At 43.1% G+C, this 20,419-nt stretch overlaps 1 protein-coding gene across 1 annotated transcript; it reads left to right on the plus strand.

The window, feature by feature from the left end:
• The first annotated feature begins 9,832 nt into the window (after positions 1 to 9,832).
• Positions 9,833 to 15,310, plus strand: SVIP (small VCP interacting protein). Its single transcript, XM_052811627.1, has 4 exons — positions 9,833 to 10,041; positions 11,037 to 11,087; positions 13,598 to 13,711; positions 14,531 to 15,310. Exons 1-4 carry the CDS (start codon positions 9,844 to 9,846, stop codon positions 14,543 to 14,545), a joined length of 378 nt encoding a protein of 125 aa, XP_052667587.1. The 5' UTR covers positions 9,833 to 9,843; the 3' UTR covers positions 14,546 to 15,310.
• The last annotated feature ends 5,109 nt before the right edge of the window (positions 15,311 to 20,419 follow it).

Consider the following 20,419-nt stretch of genomic DNA (forward strand, 5'->3'; position numbering starts at 1 on the left):
CCACGACTTGTAACAGAGCACGCATAATCTGTAGTGCTTGGAGAAACTCTTCTTTCATACTCTGAAGAGTTGCTCATGAAGAAAGTCTGACTGATAGCTGGGCAGGCATGAAGAGAAATCTGTAATTCCCATTTATTTAATAGTCAACTATCAATTGGAAGTGACTCACATTCAGTATTAGGATCGATATCCCACCAAAAAGTATGTATCAATCTGCAGTAGCTTTGCATAATTGTTTTAATTCAGTTTTAAAAATTTTAACTTGTAACTTCCATGGAACGTAAAGTCAAGTCTGAACCCAAACTCTGCGTTCAACTATATAGAATAAACATGCAAAATGTTGCCATGGAAACATTATACTAACGAGATTCAGATTTGATCTCCAGTTCACAGAAAAGACAGCATCTCTTTTTAATTGCTGCAGCCAGTTAAAAATAGTGAGCACTGCTTCTGAAGATACAGTCAAGAATACTGAAGTGAGAGCCAGCATGAAGCAGTTATGTTTCCCACTTACTCTTCCACTTCCACCTGCACAGCTTTTTCTCCACCAGCCATCAAAACTCCCACGTGTTCCCAATGTTGACCAATACCTAGAGCTGCCAAGGGCTGGCATCTTAACCCCGCACAAGTCAAACCCCTGACACCGAGGTAAGACCTTCGCTAAAGAGTTTTGCCACACAAGAGTCTCAGGGCAGTTGTTTGCGTTAAGCATCTGACTTGGTGCTGCCCAAATACTACCCATAGTAGCTAAACTTTTTTGCTGAAGCTCCTCAAAGAAAGGCAGCCTGAGGCAAACACCCACATGAACAATTTCAGTCCAAGCAGCTCAAGTTTGGCAGCGTTGGAAAAAGCTGAAACCCAAATCCTGTCATGCTAAGTGTCAGGAAGTTTTAATGGAGTGACACAAACATTTCTGTCTATAATAAGCACACGTAGAAATGCAGAATTGAGACAGTATTCTTCTGCAGGGTCAGTACGTGGACAGCGGGTTTTGCAAGATCACCCCCGACAAAAGTAGTTGGAAAACTGTAAGAGAAGCAGCAGCTGAGAGAAAAGAACATGGAAGTTGAAATGCTGGCAAGACACGAAACGTGGGAGTATAAATGCTAAAATGTCACAGGATGAAGGAATGAGGTTATAAACGCTATTATGTTAGCTTCTTCTGACAAGGCGTACCTGCGCCTCTTCTGCGGTCAGCATTTTAAAGCAGTGGACTGCTTGTTCAGTTCAGGAACAGCTGCAAGGTGTCCTTTCCCAAGCAAATTATCAGTGCTCCAACCAGCCTGTTTCGAACCAGCAAACTTTCTACCTAGAAGACAAAGCAAATTCTCCGAGTGTTTCTATAGCAATGAAAAATCTCTTCGTTATCCTCCAAGCAAACTTTTCACTTTTGTGCCCATTAAGCATTTATGTGTGTTTATAAATAGACACACGTACACAGGCTTCTGCAATAGTTGAAGAAGTGTTTCCCTGGAAAGGCTCATGGCCTGCTTGTTTGATTTTAGCTGGTAATTAGGAAGAATACACTTGATTCACGATGAATGCATATCAGAGGACAGTAAAGGGCTGGGAACGTGAAGTCCTCTTCCAATTGCCATTCTCTTCCAGTATGGGATTAAAACACTAACAGGCTCAGAGACTGATGTGTCCTGAAAACTATGGCAACCATTTCTGGAAACACCAGTGAATAAAGGCAACTTACTGCAACAAGATTTGTTGGCAACACAATACACAGGCAAAATTCTGGGAGTTTACCACGTCTTCACTATTTCCTGAATTTCACTATGGTTATCGGGATGCAACCTATGTGGCTATATGCCATGCACAATGATTTCTGTTCAATTATTCCTAGAGCCTTCATTAAATAAAGTCAGTCACAGTTTATATAATTTTATAAGGTTTACATATATTATTTCCTACCAAACACACTATTTCAAATGGAATAATAAAGAAATGCCATAGTTCATTTATTGTTAAGCAGCATACTAGAATTATATACGCTTATTCTAAGGGTTTGGCAAACGTTCTCGGTTTTCGATATAGCTCTGACATGTTTCATTATTAGACGTTCCTAGAACTCCATTATTACGTTATATGCTTGATTTTTACCTTCAGCTTTCTGAATTCTATTTATTAGACTATGTTGTGGCATTACACTGTAAATGAAGTCCTAAAATCATTACTCATTAATTTATCGCTAGACATAATCTACATGTCTAGGTAAAGTTCAGGTATGGTTTTCTCTTGTTTCAAGGAGATAATTAAGGCAAATAAATATTGCTACATTCATGGTATCACACAGACAGGTTGCCATGTGACTGAAGAGACCATGAAACATCAACATTGCAAATATATGCCAGAACATGCACCCATGGGTGTTGGTGACAGGATAATTTACATATCACTACAAGTTTTATCCTTAAGATCTAGTCTGATACTCTACAGAAAAAGGGAAAGAGAAGGTAGATTTCAGCCAAGTATGCTGTCAGACACTCCAGCATCTGCTGACTGCGAACATCAATTTTTGACGCTTTGTTTCGGTACAGGAAGCACATACTACTTTTTTCTTAAGGTAAAGGCTTAATTTTTAAGTCACATTTCCAATATAAGAGAAAAAGAAATGCATGTCTGTGTCCTTTACCTTTTGGGTCATCCCGCCCCTGGCAATACCGTGTAAGCGAAATCCAAGTGTTCTCCACTGAGCAGGTGCAAGAGGTTTTAAAAAAAACAAACCAAACCAAACCCACACACAAATAGTACAAGTGCACTTACATATGAAAGTACCATAGCCTTGTAGAAAGCTCTGTAGGATGCCTCTGCTCTCACAGCCCTACTCTTTATATGCCACACTCTTTGCAAGGGCCTAAGCATTTCTCAAGTCTGAAGAGGCAACTCTACAATATGACCCACGTTAGTGAGCGGTCAACCAGTAAAAGACCCAAACAGGAAAGCGTTAGAGCAGCTGTATCAAGCCGATTTTGAGCAGGACAAAATTTCAGCAAGAATATTATCTTTTAATAGGGTACATTAAAGCTTTACCAGTCTCTGGGAAGACAGACACTATGGCAGGGAACAGATTGGGAACCCCTCTGTCAAACTGGTGAGGGTTATTAGACATGCAGAAGCCAGATGTGCAAGAGCTTAATTCTGTTCTGTACCCAAGATACAAAACTGGTGCCCCAGGCAGGGCTAGAAAGTATCAGATGCCTGCAGAAACCAAGCAGAACATACAAAAGCCAAGAATCATCTGCTCCCGTCCCCACCCAGTCGTAGGAAAACAGTCTGCATTTCACTTGTTTTAGAAGTTATTTTATGCCCAATAACACCAAGTCTATCTCTGCTAACATCCTAGAGGGAGATAGCATTGCTGTACATCTATCGCACAGTGATTTTTCGAACTGTGTAGCGGCACAAAGGCAAGCAGAGAGCAAATTGACCTTAAAAAGCAGTGAAATCTTCCTTCTCGGTTTTAATTGCCCTCGTACTCAAGCACAAGCTATTTCATGATGCAAATTTATCCTTAGAAGTGGTGACTGTAAACAGATGTTCTTTTGGCAGTCCCTAATTATTGTCTGAGGTATTCTGGACTGTTAAATGCATCATATGAACATGCTCAGCACAGTACATAAAAGCATTCTTTGTTTTAGCTAGAAAAAAAAATCTGAAGGAGCTTCACCAGGATTCAGAGTTTATCATCAGATGCTGGACAGTCAGTTGAGCAGGATTTCCACACGCTTTTACGATTTTATTCAAGGATATGATGCTATTGAGTTGTACACTGAATTTCCCCAGAAATTTCAGTGCTTCGTATGTATTGGGTTTTACACAGAAAGAAAATGTATAGACAGAAGGCTTGTATGCAGTATGCAAGTTTTTAGTCACCAACTAGCAACATCCTTAAACCTGAAAAGCTGTCTTGCTTCTGTTGAGCAGACTGTGACAAGCCATGAAGAAAGATGTGAAAATAATGCAGAAGGATTCATTGCTAACGAAGGAAAACTACCAAGATTAGCTGAAAGCTTCTGAAGTAAATTAAGCCATAGCTTAAAAAGCTCAGCTTTCATGGACCTCAACAAAAGCTGTACTCTCAGAGATCGTACAGAGCTTGGATTGCAGTCTGACATTCACAGTAATCCCTAAGCTAAATTATAAAAAGAAATTTGAGGAAACTCATGAAGTGAACATTGAATATCTGCATCCGTAATCTATAATTAAGCACTACACCATATTCGCTCACCTCTGGTTAGGATGAGTTAAGATAATAAATAAATTTAAAAAACCAGCCTTGCCACATTCTTTAAAAAAATTCTCAAGCTTTCAATGATGTTGAGAACTAGCACATTTAATCTGCCATGAAGTATTCATTGTGTATTTTCATCTAACTGCTCCTTACAGACCCCATGTCCTTCCCTACATTTTGTGCAGAACTATATACATCTAAAGTAGCGGGAAAAACTAAAGTTCATTATTATTTCACTGTTAATATTCTACTATGCACATATATAAAATATATTCTGTCCAAAGTTAGCGATTTAAGAGCTAGCTTTCTAAATTGTCCAAAACCAGACACTGTCTAGAAATTTTCTTGTCGTACGTTTCCAGACAAGTACAAATCTAAGGTTCTTATCGGATGTAACTCTTGACATAGAGACCTATAAAAAGACACAAAATACTAAGTCAATAAATTGTGCTCATCCCATGCAACTGTCTCTTTTCTCTTGGCCCACAACCAATTACAATAATTAAGACCCTGATCTGGCAACAGTAAGAGAAGGTCCTTATCTTTTTCTACCATGAACTCTGATGGAACTACTAAGAAGCTACTGAGGTGAGAATGAACTGATGTCTTAAGATATCATGATCTCTGTGGTGGGAATCAACCTCTCCGTATATAAATAAAATGTTATGAATAAAAACTATCAGAGTCGCCTTGTTTGTTAATTCCTTACGCCAGTACTCAGAGCCTGCGTCTCCAGTAACTGCCCTTTGGATGGAAGGCTTTACACACCTGGCTGTTCTTGAACCCCCTGCCCCGAGAAGGAAGGAGCCAGAACAAAGCAGCTGAGGATCTAAAACCAGCACTGTTGCCAACTTCAATATATTCAGCGTGCCTGAAGCGTAGCAGAGTCCGCCTGTTTCTTGTGGCTAACCACTTATCGGCTGGATTATATGTATTTTATAGAGCACTTGAATGGCCCTGAGAAGGACAGGACAGAGGTGGAAATGCTCCCTTCCAGCCCAACCTGCTGTTCTGTAACTGACAGGACTCCGTAAGCACGTTCCCCTGTATCGCAGGTGGCATTTACACAGAGACAAGAACTCTTCTACAACCAGAAATTGACTTTCCCCTTCAATTTACTACTCGGAGAGGATGGCAGCATGCAACAATACAGCCAGAGAAGAAATAACTTAAGTGGGACTGACTTAGTAGAAGTGCTCCGGAGAGCGTCAGACCCGGAGGCGTGCTAACCAAACCCGACGGACAACTGCTGCACATCGCCACCCATAAGCACTGCGACGGAAATCAATGACAGCCTTTTTATTGATTAGCTTCAGTCCTTTCCTATCGATACTTAAACTGACGGCTAACAACTATAGAGTAAGGTATCAGGGCCACAAAGACGTATATAAACGTTCACAGATGCTGCAGTTACTTTTCCAGCAGATAGCCTGGTGCTAAGCTGCTCCATGCCTTTCCTGGAAAGGGCTCCATACCTTTATTGCTTTAAAAGCTGCCTATGGCGAAAGCAAGTACTGCCGATTCCCAAACCACAGCTACGACTGAGTCACAGCCACTCTTACAGACACTTGACTTTCCTTGAAGAAAGATTCCTAAAGTTTAAAATTCAAATGAATATTTTTATTAGCTGGAAGAAAGGTATGATAAGTAACTGAATATTCCCAAGTTAAATCCCAACTTTAATCGCTAATGAGTTTCACTTTTCTTTTTAAATGATTAAATAAGCATGATAACTTTCTAAACTATCAGTCAGAAATGGGTTCTCTCTCTAGCTTTACGTGCAATAGTAATAACATGAATCCTCCATTATCAGTAAGTTCCCACGTTCAAAGGTCAACACTACAGTTACTGTGCCCCCCTTAGACCCCGTACTCGATAGATTCTCTTTTGCAGTGGTACAACAGCACGAAGCGTTTCAGAAGACGGAAGTATTGAAAAAGACATTTACGGGGCAGACTAAGTACATGTAAAGGCTAATTTTCACCCTGGAAGTGAAAGTCATCAACCTGTGAGTCACATGGCCAGGGTTCTTGAAGCAATTTCCCTTGTACCTCCATTATCCTGCACACACAATAGAGCAGGGTAAAAACTGCCTTTTTCCCCCTGCAGTCCTTGTCGGTTGTTGTGAAAAGCTTTCTGACACTTCCAGAAGTCTAACAGATAGTAGCATCTTCATTCCTATTCAAAGCCACACTGCCCATAATACCAAAACAAAACAATAAATCAAAGGCGTGGTTATAGATCTGGGAAATACAGGAAATTTTTGTGTCAATAGTACCACCTGCTGGCTTTTGAGAAAATAAGAGCTAGAGACTAATCAACATTGATAAAGTCAGATTAAGATGCAATTCAATACCATTCCTGCACAAATGCCACCATAACTAAACCGTTACAAATTAACCAATTAACAAATTGCAAAATCTTCTAATGAGCTGCCAAAAACCCGCGGAAAGGTCACCGACATTTTAAAATTGTATTTCTTGTTAAATCAGATATTCAAAACTCACTATACACAATTCATCACAAGAATAAAAAAATTAAAATCAGTCAGCTTAGCAACCCCATTTAAAAACCATGTGCTACGACTATTAATGTCAGTGTTATGTTTCTTTTTAAGCTGATTACATAACTAATGTGTTATTCCACTACAGTATTATTTAGCAGGGTGAGGGAAGCGGACAAAATTGACCCCAAAGCACTAAAACAAATAGAAGACTCCTATCATCTCTTACTATTGAGCTACCAGGCATTAATATATCTGATCTCACAGCACCACAAAATACTCAGCAGGCAATTAATCAAAGAGCACTGCAACCTGTAATGGAGAAGGGCACACTTTGCTCTGTCAAGTGATTGCTGTTGTGTTTATGAAGATGAGCTTTACTCCAAAAACCAGAGGGATGCTCTGCACTGTTCACACCCAACACGGGGAGTAAGCTTCCAGGAGAAAGAATAGCAGAGATTGGGTGGTAAGGATTAGGAGACTGTTAAAAAAAGAAAGATGGGTAACTGCTACTGCATGTTTTCAGATACGCTTCCCGAGGCAGCGCAGACGAATTCAGCCAAAAAGCACAGGGCTGGGCTGTGTTCTACTAGTGCTGTCACACACAACCGCCCCGGGGAGCCGGCTGCCCCAGTGGTGCAGGCCAGAGAGCTGGCTATCAATCTTCACCCGGCTCTTGGAATACAGCCAGGCTAACTCCTCGCTCCTACAGAGCCCAAATTACCCCCCAAATCTGAATCTGTGCCTAATTTTCAAGCTATCGCTACCTATCAATGTATCTGAACACACAGAGATCCTGTAGAATTAATTTCAAATTACACATCCTGAGAATTTCTTTAAGCTCATTCTGGGAAGTCTCAACAAGAACCAGTTACTAAAGGACCTCAATCTAAGTGACTTTACTGAAAGGTTATCCCTAAAACTTCAGCAGTAAAAACATCAGCCTTGAAAACCCTCAGTGATAACCTATAAGCCCTTTGCTGTAGAACAAGAAGTCGCTACCATAGTTCCTGCTACTTCCCAATAAACAACTTTCTGACTACCTTATGCAGGCACTTCAAAAGAACTGAAGTTTTGCTTGAACCACTCACCTTTTCAGTTGTATGTCTTACCAGCTCATACTACCAGAAAGCTGTGCTCTCTTTTTCTATGCAGAGTTCTGTCCAAGCGTGTTTCAATGTTCCTCTAAATCTTTTACAGGCAGCAAAGCGTATTTTAGCCACACTCTGGGATTATCAACTGATGGATCAAATGGGGACTGCAGCCAGCCAAGAACCCCTCAGTCCTAACCTGAAGCTTGACAAACACTATGCACTTAATCCACATAACCATAAAACAATAGCATCTTGATGCTTTAAAAATAAAATGAAAAAAAAAAAACAAAAACGCTTTCATTACAAAGCAGAAAGTTAAATCATAACCCACTACACCATGCAGCAGGAAAGTCACAGCACCTCTGCTGCAGCTCCTAGGACAACACAACACAACCCAGCTGCTCTGCTAGAGCTTTTGTGCACTCCTGCAGACAATCGCAGCCTCGCTAGCGAGGGGCCCGCAGCAGGTGAGCCCCCTCCTGCTCTCCCTTCCACCAGCCTCATCAGTCTCCCACGATGACAGCGACTTTTGATGTCCAGTTCAGAAAGCCCAGGACCGTGTTGTGACTTGTGTAAAGTACTTAGTTTTGCAATGCGATAACCCTCTCTGACGGCTAATTATGGCTGCAGGGAGCAAACACAAGAACTTAAAATTAGTACTTTACAATAAGGTATGACATCACGGGCTTGTGGAATAAATCACAGGACGAGAACGTTGGTGCAAAACCATATACCTTGTTCAAAATCACAGAGGCAGGAAAGAAGCTGTGTAGATGTTGCATTGTTTATGAAGAATATACATTATACTCTTCATATAACCCTTGGGGACGGACGTATACACTAACACTCAAATTCAGGAAATGTTGTTGAATAGGGTAATGCCGGAGTCTACTATAAATAGCTAGAAGAGAAGGTAGCAAAATTTTAAGACAAAGAAAGAGAAACAGCGGAGGAGCCAGAAAAGAGGAAAAGACTTTTGGTTTCCTCTGTTTAGTGATACCGAGTTTTCCAATGAAGGCCAGCAAGGAAAGAAAGTCTTGCACGGCAGTTCCTGCCAGTAAGCCACAGCAAACCATTTCAAAGAGGACGAACGACTGAACGCGAAATAAAGCATTAATCCATCTAAACCCAGGAGCTTTCTAAGTGGCACGAGCCTTTAAAAACATTAAAATAGGAAACAAAAAGAAAAATCGCGTTCACCTCAGGATGAACATAAATGATCAGCAAAGAAACGCGAAGAACCGCTTCCCTCGGCTGCGCGTCCGAGCCAAAAAGGCCGAAGGCTGCTGGATGAGACACGTACAAGGAGCGGGCTGCGCAGGTCCGTACCGTGTGTGTGTGTGTGTGTCCCTCCCCAACCCCGCCGTTCCCCCAAGGCGCCTTCACCGGTCCGATCGTGCTCCTGCCCCGGGGAAGGACGGCTGCAAGCGAAGGCCGGCACTTGGGGCTTTGCCCGTCGGCAAGCCGGCACTAAGCTTTTCCGAAGAACCTTCGGGACCCCACCAGGAGGGTGGTAGAGCTTCGAACCGGGAGGGTGACACCTGGCCTGAGAGAGCCCCTCGCCCACGGCGGGACCGGGGCACGGAGCTTAACGAAACGCTCAGGATGCGTAATTTGAAATTAATACAACGGGATCTCCATGTGTTCAGATACAGTGATAGGCAGCGACAGCTTGAAAATTAGACGCAGATTCAGATTTGGGGGTAATTTGGGCTCTGTAGGAGCGAGGAGTTAGCCTGGCTGTATTCCGAGAGCCAGGTGAGGATTGATAGCGAGCTCTCTGGCCTGCACCACCGGGGCAGCCGGCTCCCCGGGGCGGTTGTGTGTGACAGCACTAGTAGAACACAGCCCAGCCCCGTGCTTTTTGGCTGAATTCGTCTGCGCTGCCTCGGGAAGCGCACCTTGAAAACACGCAGTGGCGGTTCCTACGGCACTAGCCCGCCACAGCCACCACCGCCCCGCTCCTCCCCGGCCCTCAGCCGGCCATGCCCGCCCCCGCCGGCCCCATGACGGGGCGGGCCCTGCCGGAACGCGGCGCTTGGCGAGGGCCGCGGGCGGAGCCGCTGCCGCCGCCGCCTCCTCCGCCCCGGCCGCCGCCTCCCCCTCACCGATCGCCGGCCCTGCCGGTGGTGGGGCCCGCCATGGGGCTGTGCCTGCCCTGCATGGGGGGTGCCGTGAAGGACGTGGTGGAAACGCCCGACCCGGTGAGTGCGGGGCCGGGGGCGGCTTCCCCTCCCTTCCTTCCCCCCCCTCTTGGCTTTCCGCCCGGTTGTTTGTAAGCGGGCGGTGACGCCCGGAGGCACCGGGAACCGGGGGACGAGCGCGGGGAGCAGCGGCCCTGCCCGCCGCGGCGGGGGAGCGGCGGCGGGAACGGGCCGCCTTCCTCAAAATGGAGGCCGGGCCTCCCTGCGCTGCCGCCGGCGCTCCGCGGCAGGCCCTCGGCGAAAGGCCTCACGGCTGCCGCAGCGCCCCGGGAGGAGTGAGGGTCCCCGGCAGCGGCTGTGCTCCTCCTCCGGGGCTCGGCCGCCTGGCCTGGGCAGGGGAGGTGCCGGGGCAGCCCGCAGCCTCCCTCCCTCGGTTCTGGCCCACGTCTCGCTCCTGGGCACTTGTGTGGGGACCGGGGGTTTCACGTGAAGGGGCTTCGTGCCATACCGGGGGCCAAGACGACCCCCATTTTAACCAGAAACGGGGAAAACTGTGCTCGTCTCCCTAGCGCACAGCGATGCTCGCTTCTCGGCTCACCTTCCTCGGGTGACATTGCTGCTGCTGCGCGGGCAGGAGCCCACCTCCGTGCCTTGGTACCCCTCACCTCAGGGGGCTGAGGGGAGCGGGACCGGAGCCCCTCGGGCCTGGAGGAGCGAGCGTTCCCCTTTTCGGAGTCCAAAAGGACATTTCACACGCTGCGTGCCTTCCCGTTCCCGTCTGAATTTTTCTGGAGCGGAGGCGTGATGCAGACAAGCTGAATACAGATTTCTGGTGGGATTGGACTGCAGATATGTCAGCAGCTGCTGTTGTAGCAGATTAGTCACTGAAAACACTTGGTTCTTGCAGCCTGGCAGTGGAGGGAAGGATGATGCTAATTGACTTAAGGTTGGCATTTCGCGTTACAGACTTGAGTCATTTTTAAAAATCAAGACTTTCAAAAGAATGCACAGACTGTATTGGAATAGAATTTCACTGTCTTTCACGTTTTATTTAGGAAATAAAAAGAAGACAGCTAGCAGAAGCTGCTGAAAAGAGGCAGATGGAGGTAACGTCTGATAAAATACCATTTATTCAACATATGTTTAGGTAACTGGTTAATGGGGAAAACAGCTAGGGCCCCTGGGGGAACACTGGATATCATGCCTGATTGTGGGAATTGTCATTAAATATTTTCATAGTATCATTAATGGTTTACCTTTATGCCATTTTTTCTATATATTTACAGTAGAGTTTCACAGCTAGGTAGGCGCTCAAGGACCACTGCAAGATAACTGGTCTTGTTTGGATGGGAGAAGTTTTGCAGTAGTTAAAAAAACAGCCTAAGAATTGGAAGAGCGAGTTTGACATTTTTTTTTTTTTTCCTCATTATAAGGCTTGAAAACAAGAGATTGAGAAGTATTTCAAACCAGAGTTGTCAAACAATTGTGGCAGCAATTTCAAGTGGTACTGCACTTGGACTTGTCTTACAAATATGCAGGTTATGGGGACTTGCAAGTTCAGTTTATCAACGTGGCAACAATTGAGCACGTTTGAAACCTCAGCTCAAATTCCAGCAAAGAAGAAGTATTAATTTACTCTGCCTTTTTAAGGTTGCTAAGCTTTAACTACTGCAATACCCTTAAAGTTAGAAGAGGTAGGATACGAGTGTTCTAGCAGGATGTAAAACTAGCTAGCCTATTTCTTCCTTTCCGTACCTCTCAAAAAAGCTTATAACATACACCATACCAAATCTACCAAGTGTATCTTAGAGACCACAGCTGAACTATGAAGAGAAAGGAATGTATTGTTTGTATGAGTGTTAGTGACATTACATACTGAATTAAAAGTCAACCATTATTGATGAGGACCACATTGACCTGGTTTTAAGGGAGTTTGGTGAATAACTGGAGCAACAGCCGAGTGATGCTTCGGAGTCCTTCTTGAAAAACTCTTGATTTTGTGTCAGACTACATACTAAAAGCAATCTACGCATAATCTTAAATTGCAAAGGTTTTTTTCAGCGTAACTGTAGGAAGTACACTTTTGAGAAGCACGTGAAAGGGGAACATCCCCATCTAGCTCTTAAATTGCTAAAAAGCTTTTCTGGGAGAAAGGAGAAAAGAAGCAACTTGAGTTATGGATGGCTTTGAAGTTCTACGGTAGCCCTTAAGCTGCTAAAGAAAAATGGAACTATCACTCTGTTACTTTTTGTTTTCTTAAAAGACAAAGAGATAAAACATCTACCAGGATTTTTCAGGACTACCTTTGAGAGCATTTCAGCCTCTGAATGTCAGGTAACGGAGGTGTCCTGCAAGCAGCCTAATTCAGTTTCCCCCCTCATGAGAGACAAGGGAGTAGATCAGATGTCCTTCTCTGCTTAGCGTTTTCCTGTACATGCTTCTTAACTGCTCAGTATTCAGCCTGAAGTCTTGTGAGGTGTTCTTCCTTTAGGGGTGCTGTAGAGACAGTCTGCGTACCTAACTCGCTTGGAAGGCCAGTTGCCTAAAAGCTAGACGTCACAGGGGCTCAGTACGTTAGTATTTGTTGGTAAGATTTGCCTTAGTAGCCCATTGTGAATTGTGCTTGTCATCAGGGCCTTGAATTTCAGGTGAGAGCATTGCTGTTTTCCCTTGGTAGATTTTCACGTCTTTTGTATAGCTTATGCTGTAGTATCATAACCCTAAACTTAGCTAAGAATCAGTTTTTAAAACATTTTCTTTCTAGGTTTACAGTGTTAACTGTTTGTCTGTAGTTCTGATACTCCTGCCATCTAGTCTAGTTCTTCATTAGACCATCATCACCAGGCTGTGCAGCAGGCAGTTGACAACACGTTTCTCATCTGTGTACTACTGCTATCCACACATCCTGTGAAGTTTGAAGGGTAGGCTATCACACAGGTTATTTCTCACAGATCACAGTTTAGAAGTTGGATTTCCTACAGCCTGGGCTAGCACTACTAACGCAACCTTTTTTCTCCCCTGCATGTAAAGTTCCCCTCAATTTCTGTAGTAGCTATACAGAGCTTGTGACTTTCTCTGTCCACTTATCGAGTGTTAGAACAGAAGCCGTCTTTATGATTTCCATCATCTGTGTCCTATCTCTAGGTAGCCTTCTGATAAAAAGACATAGAAGTGAACTGATAACGAAACAGCTGAAGTTCTTGGAAGTTTCGTCTGCCCAAGTCATCTCTTCCCAGTTAATTCTGTTTGTGAGGGCAAGAATAGGCCCTGACGCTGGAAAAGAACCATAGACTAAAAAATTATGGGACTTCTGGGAAGGGAGGTTCTGGTTCTGCATCTTAGGATGCAAAGCAGATACATGTAATTGCATTAGGTGCGTTCACCTGGATGTAATAACGATACGAAGCAAAAACACCCTCACATACCTATGGGACCAAGAGTTGACAGCACAAAGAAGTATCCTGAAAGGTCTGTGTTTATGTAATAGTAGCATTACTTAACGTTTCAGTCTTTTCACGCAAACCAGAGTTCACAAAATGGTGTTGCCAAGAGTTGCAGTTCGGTTTCTATCCGGAAAAATAGCTAACTGGTCTTACCCAAATGTGTTTTCTCCCAGGCTTCCTCTCGAGGTATTAAGAACGCTTACTCTGTAGAGCAAAAGAAAAAGAAACAGGAAGAAATAGAAAAAAGAATTGCAGCTTCAGGTTCTGGAGGAGAAGGAGGACTGAGGGTAAGTTTAAAAAAGAAACAACATGATGCCACTGTCCGTATATGCACTGAGAAAATCCTGTTTTGTTGCCTACAAGATGGAATAACGTGAGGAAGAACCAAGAGGAAGGGAAAAGGAATAGAAATGGAAGCACGTGTCGTTATCATGCAGTGTTCTCGATGAGATGTCATTTCTGGGACACAAAGACAGCAAGGATGGCAGAGAGCTTGTTTCCCCCGCCGCTCTTCTTCCCCAGTTTCTGCACCTATGATGCATCAGTTTGACAGTACTCTGGGCACAGGGGACCTCCTCACTGAGTTGACCTGAACCCAGTGTCCGTTTTCAGTGCTGGTTGAGATTATCTCTCTTCCCTCAGAGCTGATAGGAAATGCTTGAACTAAGTAGGGTAATGGCTTTGGGTTTCAGGTTCTCTCTCTCTCTCTTTACAAAAGAAATATACAGTGTTGGCACAGATGCTGATGAACTTTACAGCTACTGCTACTACTTTCCTAATGCAAACCTTGTCTCAGAAAGCCAGGCAGAGATTTGATTAAGAATTAGAATCTTTCCAAGGCAATAGATGCATGTGGCTGTCGAAACACAAGCTTCGTAAACCTTCATCTCTTACCCGCATTGCTGTATATGACTCGGGGGGCAGGAGTTTGTATAAGCTGCCACGGGTGGGCTGAATTTGTTGGACGTAAAAGGTGTTAGAATGGGGAATTTACTGTCTTCAGACAGCCTTGTGGTGTTTGGGGTTTTTGTTTGTTTGGTTGGTTTTTTTCCTTTCTTTCCCCTATCTTCATACAAACCTGCAGTGTGTTTTGTTTTTGTCTTTAGTGGCAGGTTGGATAAAGAAGTATGAATTCTGAAGACAAGGTGATTGATGTTTACTGCCAATAACTTGCCAGTTTCTGCAGTTGAGTGGCACTTACTCATCATGTGGCTTTTGCTGTTTGCATATGAAGACTCAGCAGTACTTTGCCATCGTGGGAGAAGAGATGTGGAAACATACACTAAGAAACTTAAGAACTAACTCCGAACACTAAGTTTTGGCCAATTTTTTTGTTTGTTTTATGTGCATGTTTTATTGCTTCCCTGTCAAGGGAGTGAGATGGGTTTTCTCACATGGAAGTGACCTCCTTACACATAGTCAGTCAGTATGCGTATGCTGTCTGGTCAGTTGGTGTATGTATGTCTGCGTATGACTGGCTTAGGCACAGCTCAGGTGCCCATGTGTTGTTTTTGACGCTTATTTCAAGCTCTCCAATTAAACTTTTCTCTAAGTCCTCATGTAGAAAGCTGTTCATAAATATATATATTTGAATATGTGGGTGACAGCATTTCTCTTCGGTTTCCTAATGACTTTTGAACTGCTTTGGGATTTAGTGCCTTTTTCAAAAAAGAAAGCAGATTCACAGCGGGTCCTTAGAAATCGAAGCATTTTGTCACACTAGGTAAAAAAATAGAAACCTTTATAAACCCTGTATACTTATAGCAAGAAAGCTGTTTTATTATGAGTCTAATAATTGTTCTCATTTTCTGATGTGGATTTCTTTTGAGTCTGTAAGTATTTATAATGAATACCGGAAGTTAAACATTAAATTAAAGATACTGTTATTAGTTGTTCTCCTTTATTACCACAAGAGGGCAATGCTGCACTTCTCAGGATTTTAAAAAACAAAAAGCGAAAGACTATGTCACCTCTTGGGTGGTTCATTTCCTAAAGTTTCTGTACTGCCTCGGTGGGTTTGTTGCAGCGCAGTAACATTTGCTAAATGCCCAAAGCTCTGTCGCTTTTATTCTGTATTCAGCAACATCTGTAATCCCTTTCCCAAATGTGAAGCTGCCTTTGATGATTTAGAGCTACCTAAACCGTGGTGTTACAGCTAGATTCTCAAACCGGTGGCCCTGAGCCACTGCTTTGACAGAGGAGGGAAGTTCGTTGCAGCATGATCAACACTAAGAATCTAGCTCTTATTTTCCCCCCCGAGAGCATTATGCTTGGCTTCAGTATCTTACTGGCCCCATTTCTGACCTAGTTTAGGCTATAGAGGCTTTTTTTTTTTTTTTTTCCTTGAAGTAAATATTTCTTCTTTTACCTCCCCCCATAGCATCTCATGCTGTCTTAGGAGCACAGTCCTGACACAGTGAGTTTCCTGGCTTAGCCTTCAGAATTGAGTTGAGAAGGGAGACTTTTCAATATTAATATGATGGTGTTTAGGCTAAAAAGCTGTGTCCTTGGCAGATGAATACCTTCGGTTTCCTTTGATTGCTGGCAGTTGCTCTCTTCGGTGTATTAACTGGTCATAGTGATTTTTTTTTAAGTAAGTCTAATGAAAGTGCATTGAGTTATAATAAAATATACTAAACATTAATTTAAAATGTGAACTTCAATCTGACACCTGTCACAGCGGGTGTCCTACAAAGGCACTTAAGCAGCACTTAACACTTAGTTGGTCACTTGGGATATTTCAAACTTAATGTATTCTTCTCTTCATTCTCCATCACACTGCTCCCCCAAAACCATAAGGGGAGGAAATAACCATCAGTCTCTCTTCATCCAAGCCCCTACTGTATGAAAGAGCTAGCACACTGAGCAGACACGAGTCTGTGCTTGGATTAATATCATGAAGACTTTCATTTAAAACCATTTAGATAACCCAGTGAAACAAGTCACAGTTCCTGGGTCACCTGTCGATCCTTCAATGCTGTCAAAATTGGAGGAGTTCCCAGTGTAGAAGCAGTCACACTGCTGTGCTGCCCATCCTTGCTAGGCAGCCCAAGGCAAGCCTGTTGGGTTCTGCTCCAGGTGCTGTCACCAGTAAAGGTGCTTTGCATTTGGGAAGAGATCACCACCCTGCCTGAACACCCACACTGCTCGTCATCCAGCTCTTAGGCCTGCAAAAACAGTTGGCGTGCTCGCGGCTGTCTGCCTGGCAGCTTCTCTGGGAGGTGGGAGTAAAGGTCTGAACCACCTCCGATCGAGGGGACATTGTACTTAATGCAGAATTACTGTAGAAGAAAACACTGCTCTTCTCTCTCTCCATCCTTTAAGTAAAGAACAGATACATCTTGTGCCTCTTTCTTAGGAGTCCTTGTTTTGCATGTCAGATTCATTCTTACAGCTATGAAACATTCCAGAGGATTGGGGAGCATGTAGTTCTGTATTACAAATCACTGACTGATAAAGCTATTTTTAAAGAGGTTTCTATACCATACCCATCTCACTGTTCAGATGGCCAGTCTGAACTGAATTTGGGAAGTTACTTGGGTAAATAAAAACACCTCTTGTTGCTTTAAGTTTTTCGGTAACATTAAATGCAGTTGAGAATAAAAGCAGAAAATACTGCAGTTCAGTAGTATACAACGGATCACTACCTGAAGCGTACCATTGAACGGTAAGGTTGAGAGCTATGTAGATTAAAGCTGCTCTGTCCTTTTAGAAACAGACACCTCCCCTCTCTTCCTTACCACTTAGTGCTGCAATAAGTAAATATGAAACACTATAGGAATTTTGTCCTTATTTCCCCCAATCCTAGACGTTTATTTCACCTTAGAGGCTGTTAAAATGCATCCTTTCATGTGGCTTATCTAGGCAGTTGACATTTTGTTTGCTTTACAGCAGTATATACCTTTTCCCCCTCCACTTTCTGAAAGCATTTTCTTGCAGATCACTTGAAAAAACTCCCGGCAGTCAAAGACCAGCGCTCGTAAGCTGAAATGAAGGGGCTGACTCTCGGTGACTGCGATAGCATAATCGCTGTTGCGGTAACAGAAAATGAAACCATCTGCTACTGCGGATTGTTAAACTACACAGATCGTGCCAGGGAGAGAGCGTTCGGGGCAGAGCTCCTTGAGGTTTGGGAGGGCACAGAAGCTGCGTCTCCGCAAGGGTGGGTAGCGCCGCTGCGGGCCCTTAGGAAAACAGATGACTTCAGCACGTGGATTTGGCACGGTGACAGACTAAATCACTGGGACACAGCTCATCAGGCACGAGCGGTGCCAGCAATTGGACTGGGATGGAAAAACCTCTCCAGCCCCATAAAGGTTCGCACGATCCCACGTGCCTGTTTCACCTCACTTTAGATTCCTAACATACCACAGGCTAAGAAAGCAGGAGACACAGAGCAAAGAAAAAGCACTCTGCCTCCTTCCCTATCAGGTACTGCCTATCAGCAAGCAAGGCAGTACAACACATAAGCCCAAAAAGAAGCAAACCCTCGCAAGCGTCTCTAGCAGACGTTTCTGTAACGCTGTGGTGCGGCAAACAGCTCATCTCCCTGACCTAAAACGAACACATATAATGAATTCAGTGTTGGGTCTTAAGTTATAAGAAACTTGCTGTACCTTCCCCCACACATATATTGATACCTCCCTGTTTCACTCATCCCCACCAACCGCCCTTGAACTAGCTTCCATAGATTTTATGTATCATCTCCAAACTGCTGTTGGAAAAAAAGGTGGTAATGCAAGGGAAGGAGTGCTCATCGCTAATAAAGATGAAGAAAAAAAAAAACAACCCCTATCCTCAATCATTTATGTAAATAATCCTGCTTGGAAGAAAAACTCCAGGTAATATATGAACAGCAAGGTGACAGAAGGTACCTCCCGTAATGAGCAATAACAGATGTCACGTTTCTAAACTAATTCCGAATTGCTTCCAACGTGGTGATGCTTATTTGACATTGGTAATAATAATAGGTTTTCTAAGGAATCTAACACAATTTAGCCATCTTTAGCACAGTCACTTATTCACAGCCAGCAGGAGCTCCTATGAGGTTTGTTCTATGACCCAATGAGGACTTTGAGCCTCCTCAACACTCACATTCAGCTGAGTTTTACAGCGACAGAGTAAGCTAAAATCACTACACGGCACGCTTCCTTACAATCATCTTCCACGGCTAGTTCAACATTTCCGCATCTCATCACCTGCCCTTTTAACAAAAAGCTACTCCAGTCTCAGCAGACCCTCCCTCACTTGGGGGGACAAGAGAAGAGCTGCAGGTCTTCCCTCTTGGTACTCTACAATTCAGTTCAGCCTTCTAGAAATCTACACTAGATACCTTAATACCATAGATTTTGGTATAGAAACTTCAAGTATCATCCACTATAGCTAGCTGGTCAAACAACGGGGTTTTTTCTCCCCAAATTCTTTCGACATGAAGCCTGTTCTGCCCCCATCACTGCAACAAAGGCCATACCTCTTCGAGCAAGATTTTGCTGCTCAGCTTCAGCTTTGTAAATTGAGCCTTAGGCTCCCAACAAATTCCCCGACTCCTACATTGCTATAGGAGCTAGTATACGAAGAAAACACCATTTATGAGAGCAGCAACACTTACCTTCTGAAGAACATACGCCCAACCTCTTCCTCCAGAACTAACTAGCTTACTGCACGTTTTGGTTTTTTTTTTTTTTCACTTTATTGATGCTCCTGCTTTAATTTCTTCCTCTGCTATCCACAGCCACACCAGGTGCATCAAATGCACCAAGTCCCACCTGCAAGCTTTTTACACAGATTAGGTGGTAGAGGCAATACTTTAACAAGTCCTTTATAGGTTTCCCATTTTGGAATAGGCCAAGTTGAAGTTTTAAGTCAGGAAGTGTTTTAATGTGATTTTTTTTTTTTTTTAAGATGTTTTGAGTATCCTGAATCAAAAAAGACTATTTTGATACCTATAGTCCAAGCACATAAAGCAGTTCACGTTTAATTTAAAATCTTGGTTTGGATTTACCAGGGTGGTTTGTTGAAGTTTAATGTTAAAATAAACCCAAGAATACTTTTTTTATAATTGGCTGCTCGTGATTTATTAACATGTAAACACCGTCAAATATTTTAAAGAAAAAACATAATAGTAATGCAAACTTAAACTTGGATGATGGAAATGCAACTATTTATGTTTTAAAGAGTAACCATTACTTCAAAATAAACATCTGACACTTTCGCAAGTCATTTTTTTTTTCTTCTTTGTTCATTTGAAAACAGATCTCTTGGTGCACATATTAAGATGGTGATTTTTTTCAGCTGTGCTGCATTTTTTTAAAATAATGTTGCTCACGGTCTGTTCTCGGCTCCCATAAGGGCTACGTACATTGCTTCTATGAGAATTGGGTCTTCCAATGGCTTTTCAAAGGATTTACTGCTTGAGTATGCATTTAATCGTCCTAGAAAATGTCTCAAAATAAGAATAAAAGGCTGCAATTTTTCTTTCTAAAACCATGTCTGGAATTATGGACTGCTACTTAGTATGGTGCACCAAGCAATTGTGAAACTGTATTTAGCAGATATTTTTAGATGGTGAGGTAGAATGGTTCCGTGGAAGTGAGATAAAACGTGCTGATTTTAGGAAGGCATGGAACATGAAAGAAGAAGGTCTTGATCCTGCCTAGCCAGTAGATACTTTGCTGTTAATTTTAAAGACCACAGGGACAGATCATAAGGAAGGATATGTTTTAAAATTAAACTTCGATAAAGACAGAAAAATACCAGCTGGTACTTAAAAAAGTATTTCAAGAATGCTTTCAATTTTTTTTTTCCCTGCAAAGGAAAATTAACTTTCAATAAAATCTGGATATTTCTGTGCTATCTGTAGTAAGTGAATCCTTGTCTCGTTCACTGTGTACCTCATTATTAGGTTAGCAGGCGGTATTGTATGTTGTAGGCATCCAGTCAGTAGCAGCGAAGTTTGGGAACACAGATTACAAATAATAAATAAGACTTTCAAAATG

This window comes from Harpia harpyja, chromosome 16, assembly GCF_026419915.1.
Source record: "Harpia harpyja isolate bHarHar1 chromosome 16, bHarHar1 primary haplotype, whole genome shotgun sequence".
Classification (NCBI taxonomy): Eukaryota; Metazoa; Chordata; class Aves; order Accipitriformes; family Accipitridae; genus Harpia; species Harpia harpyja.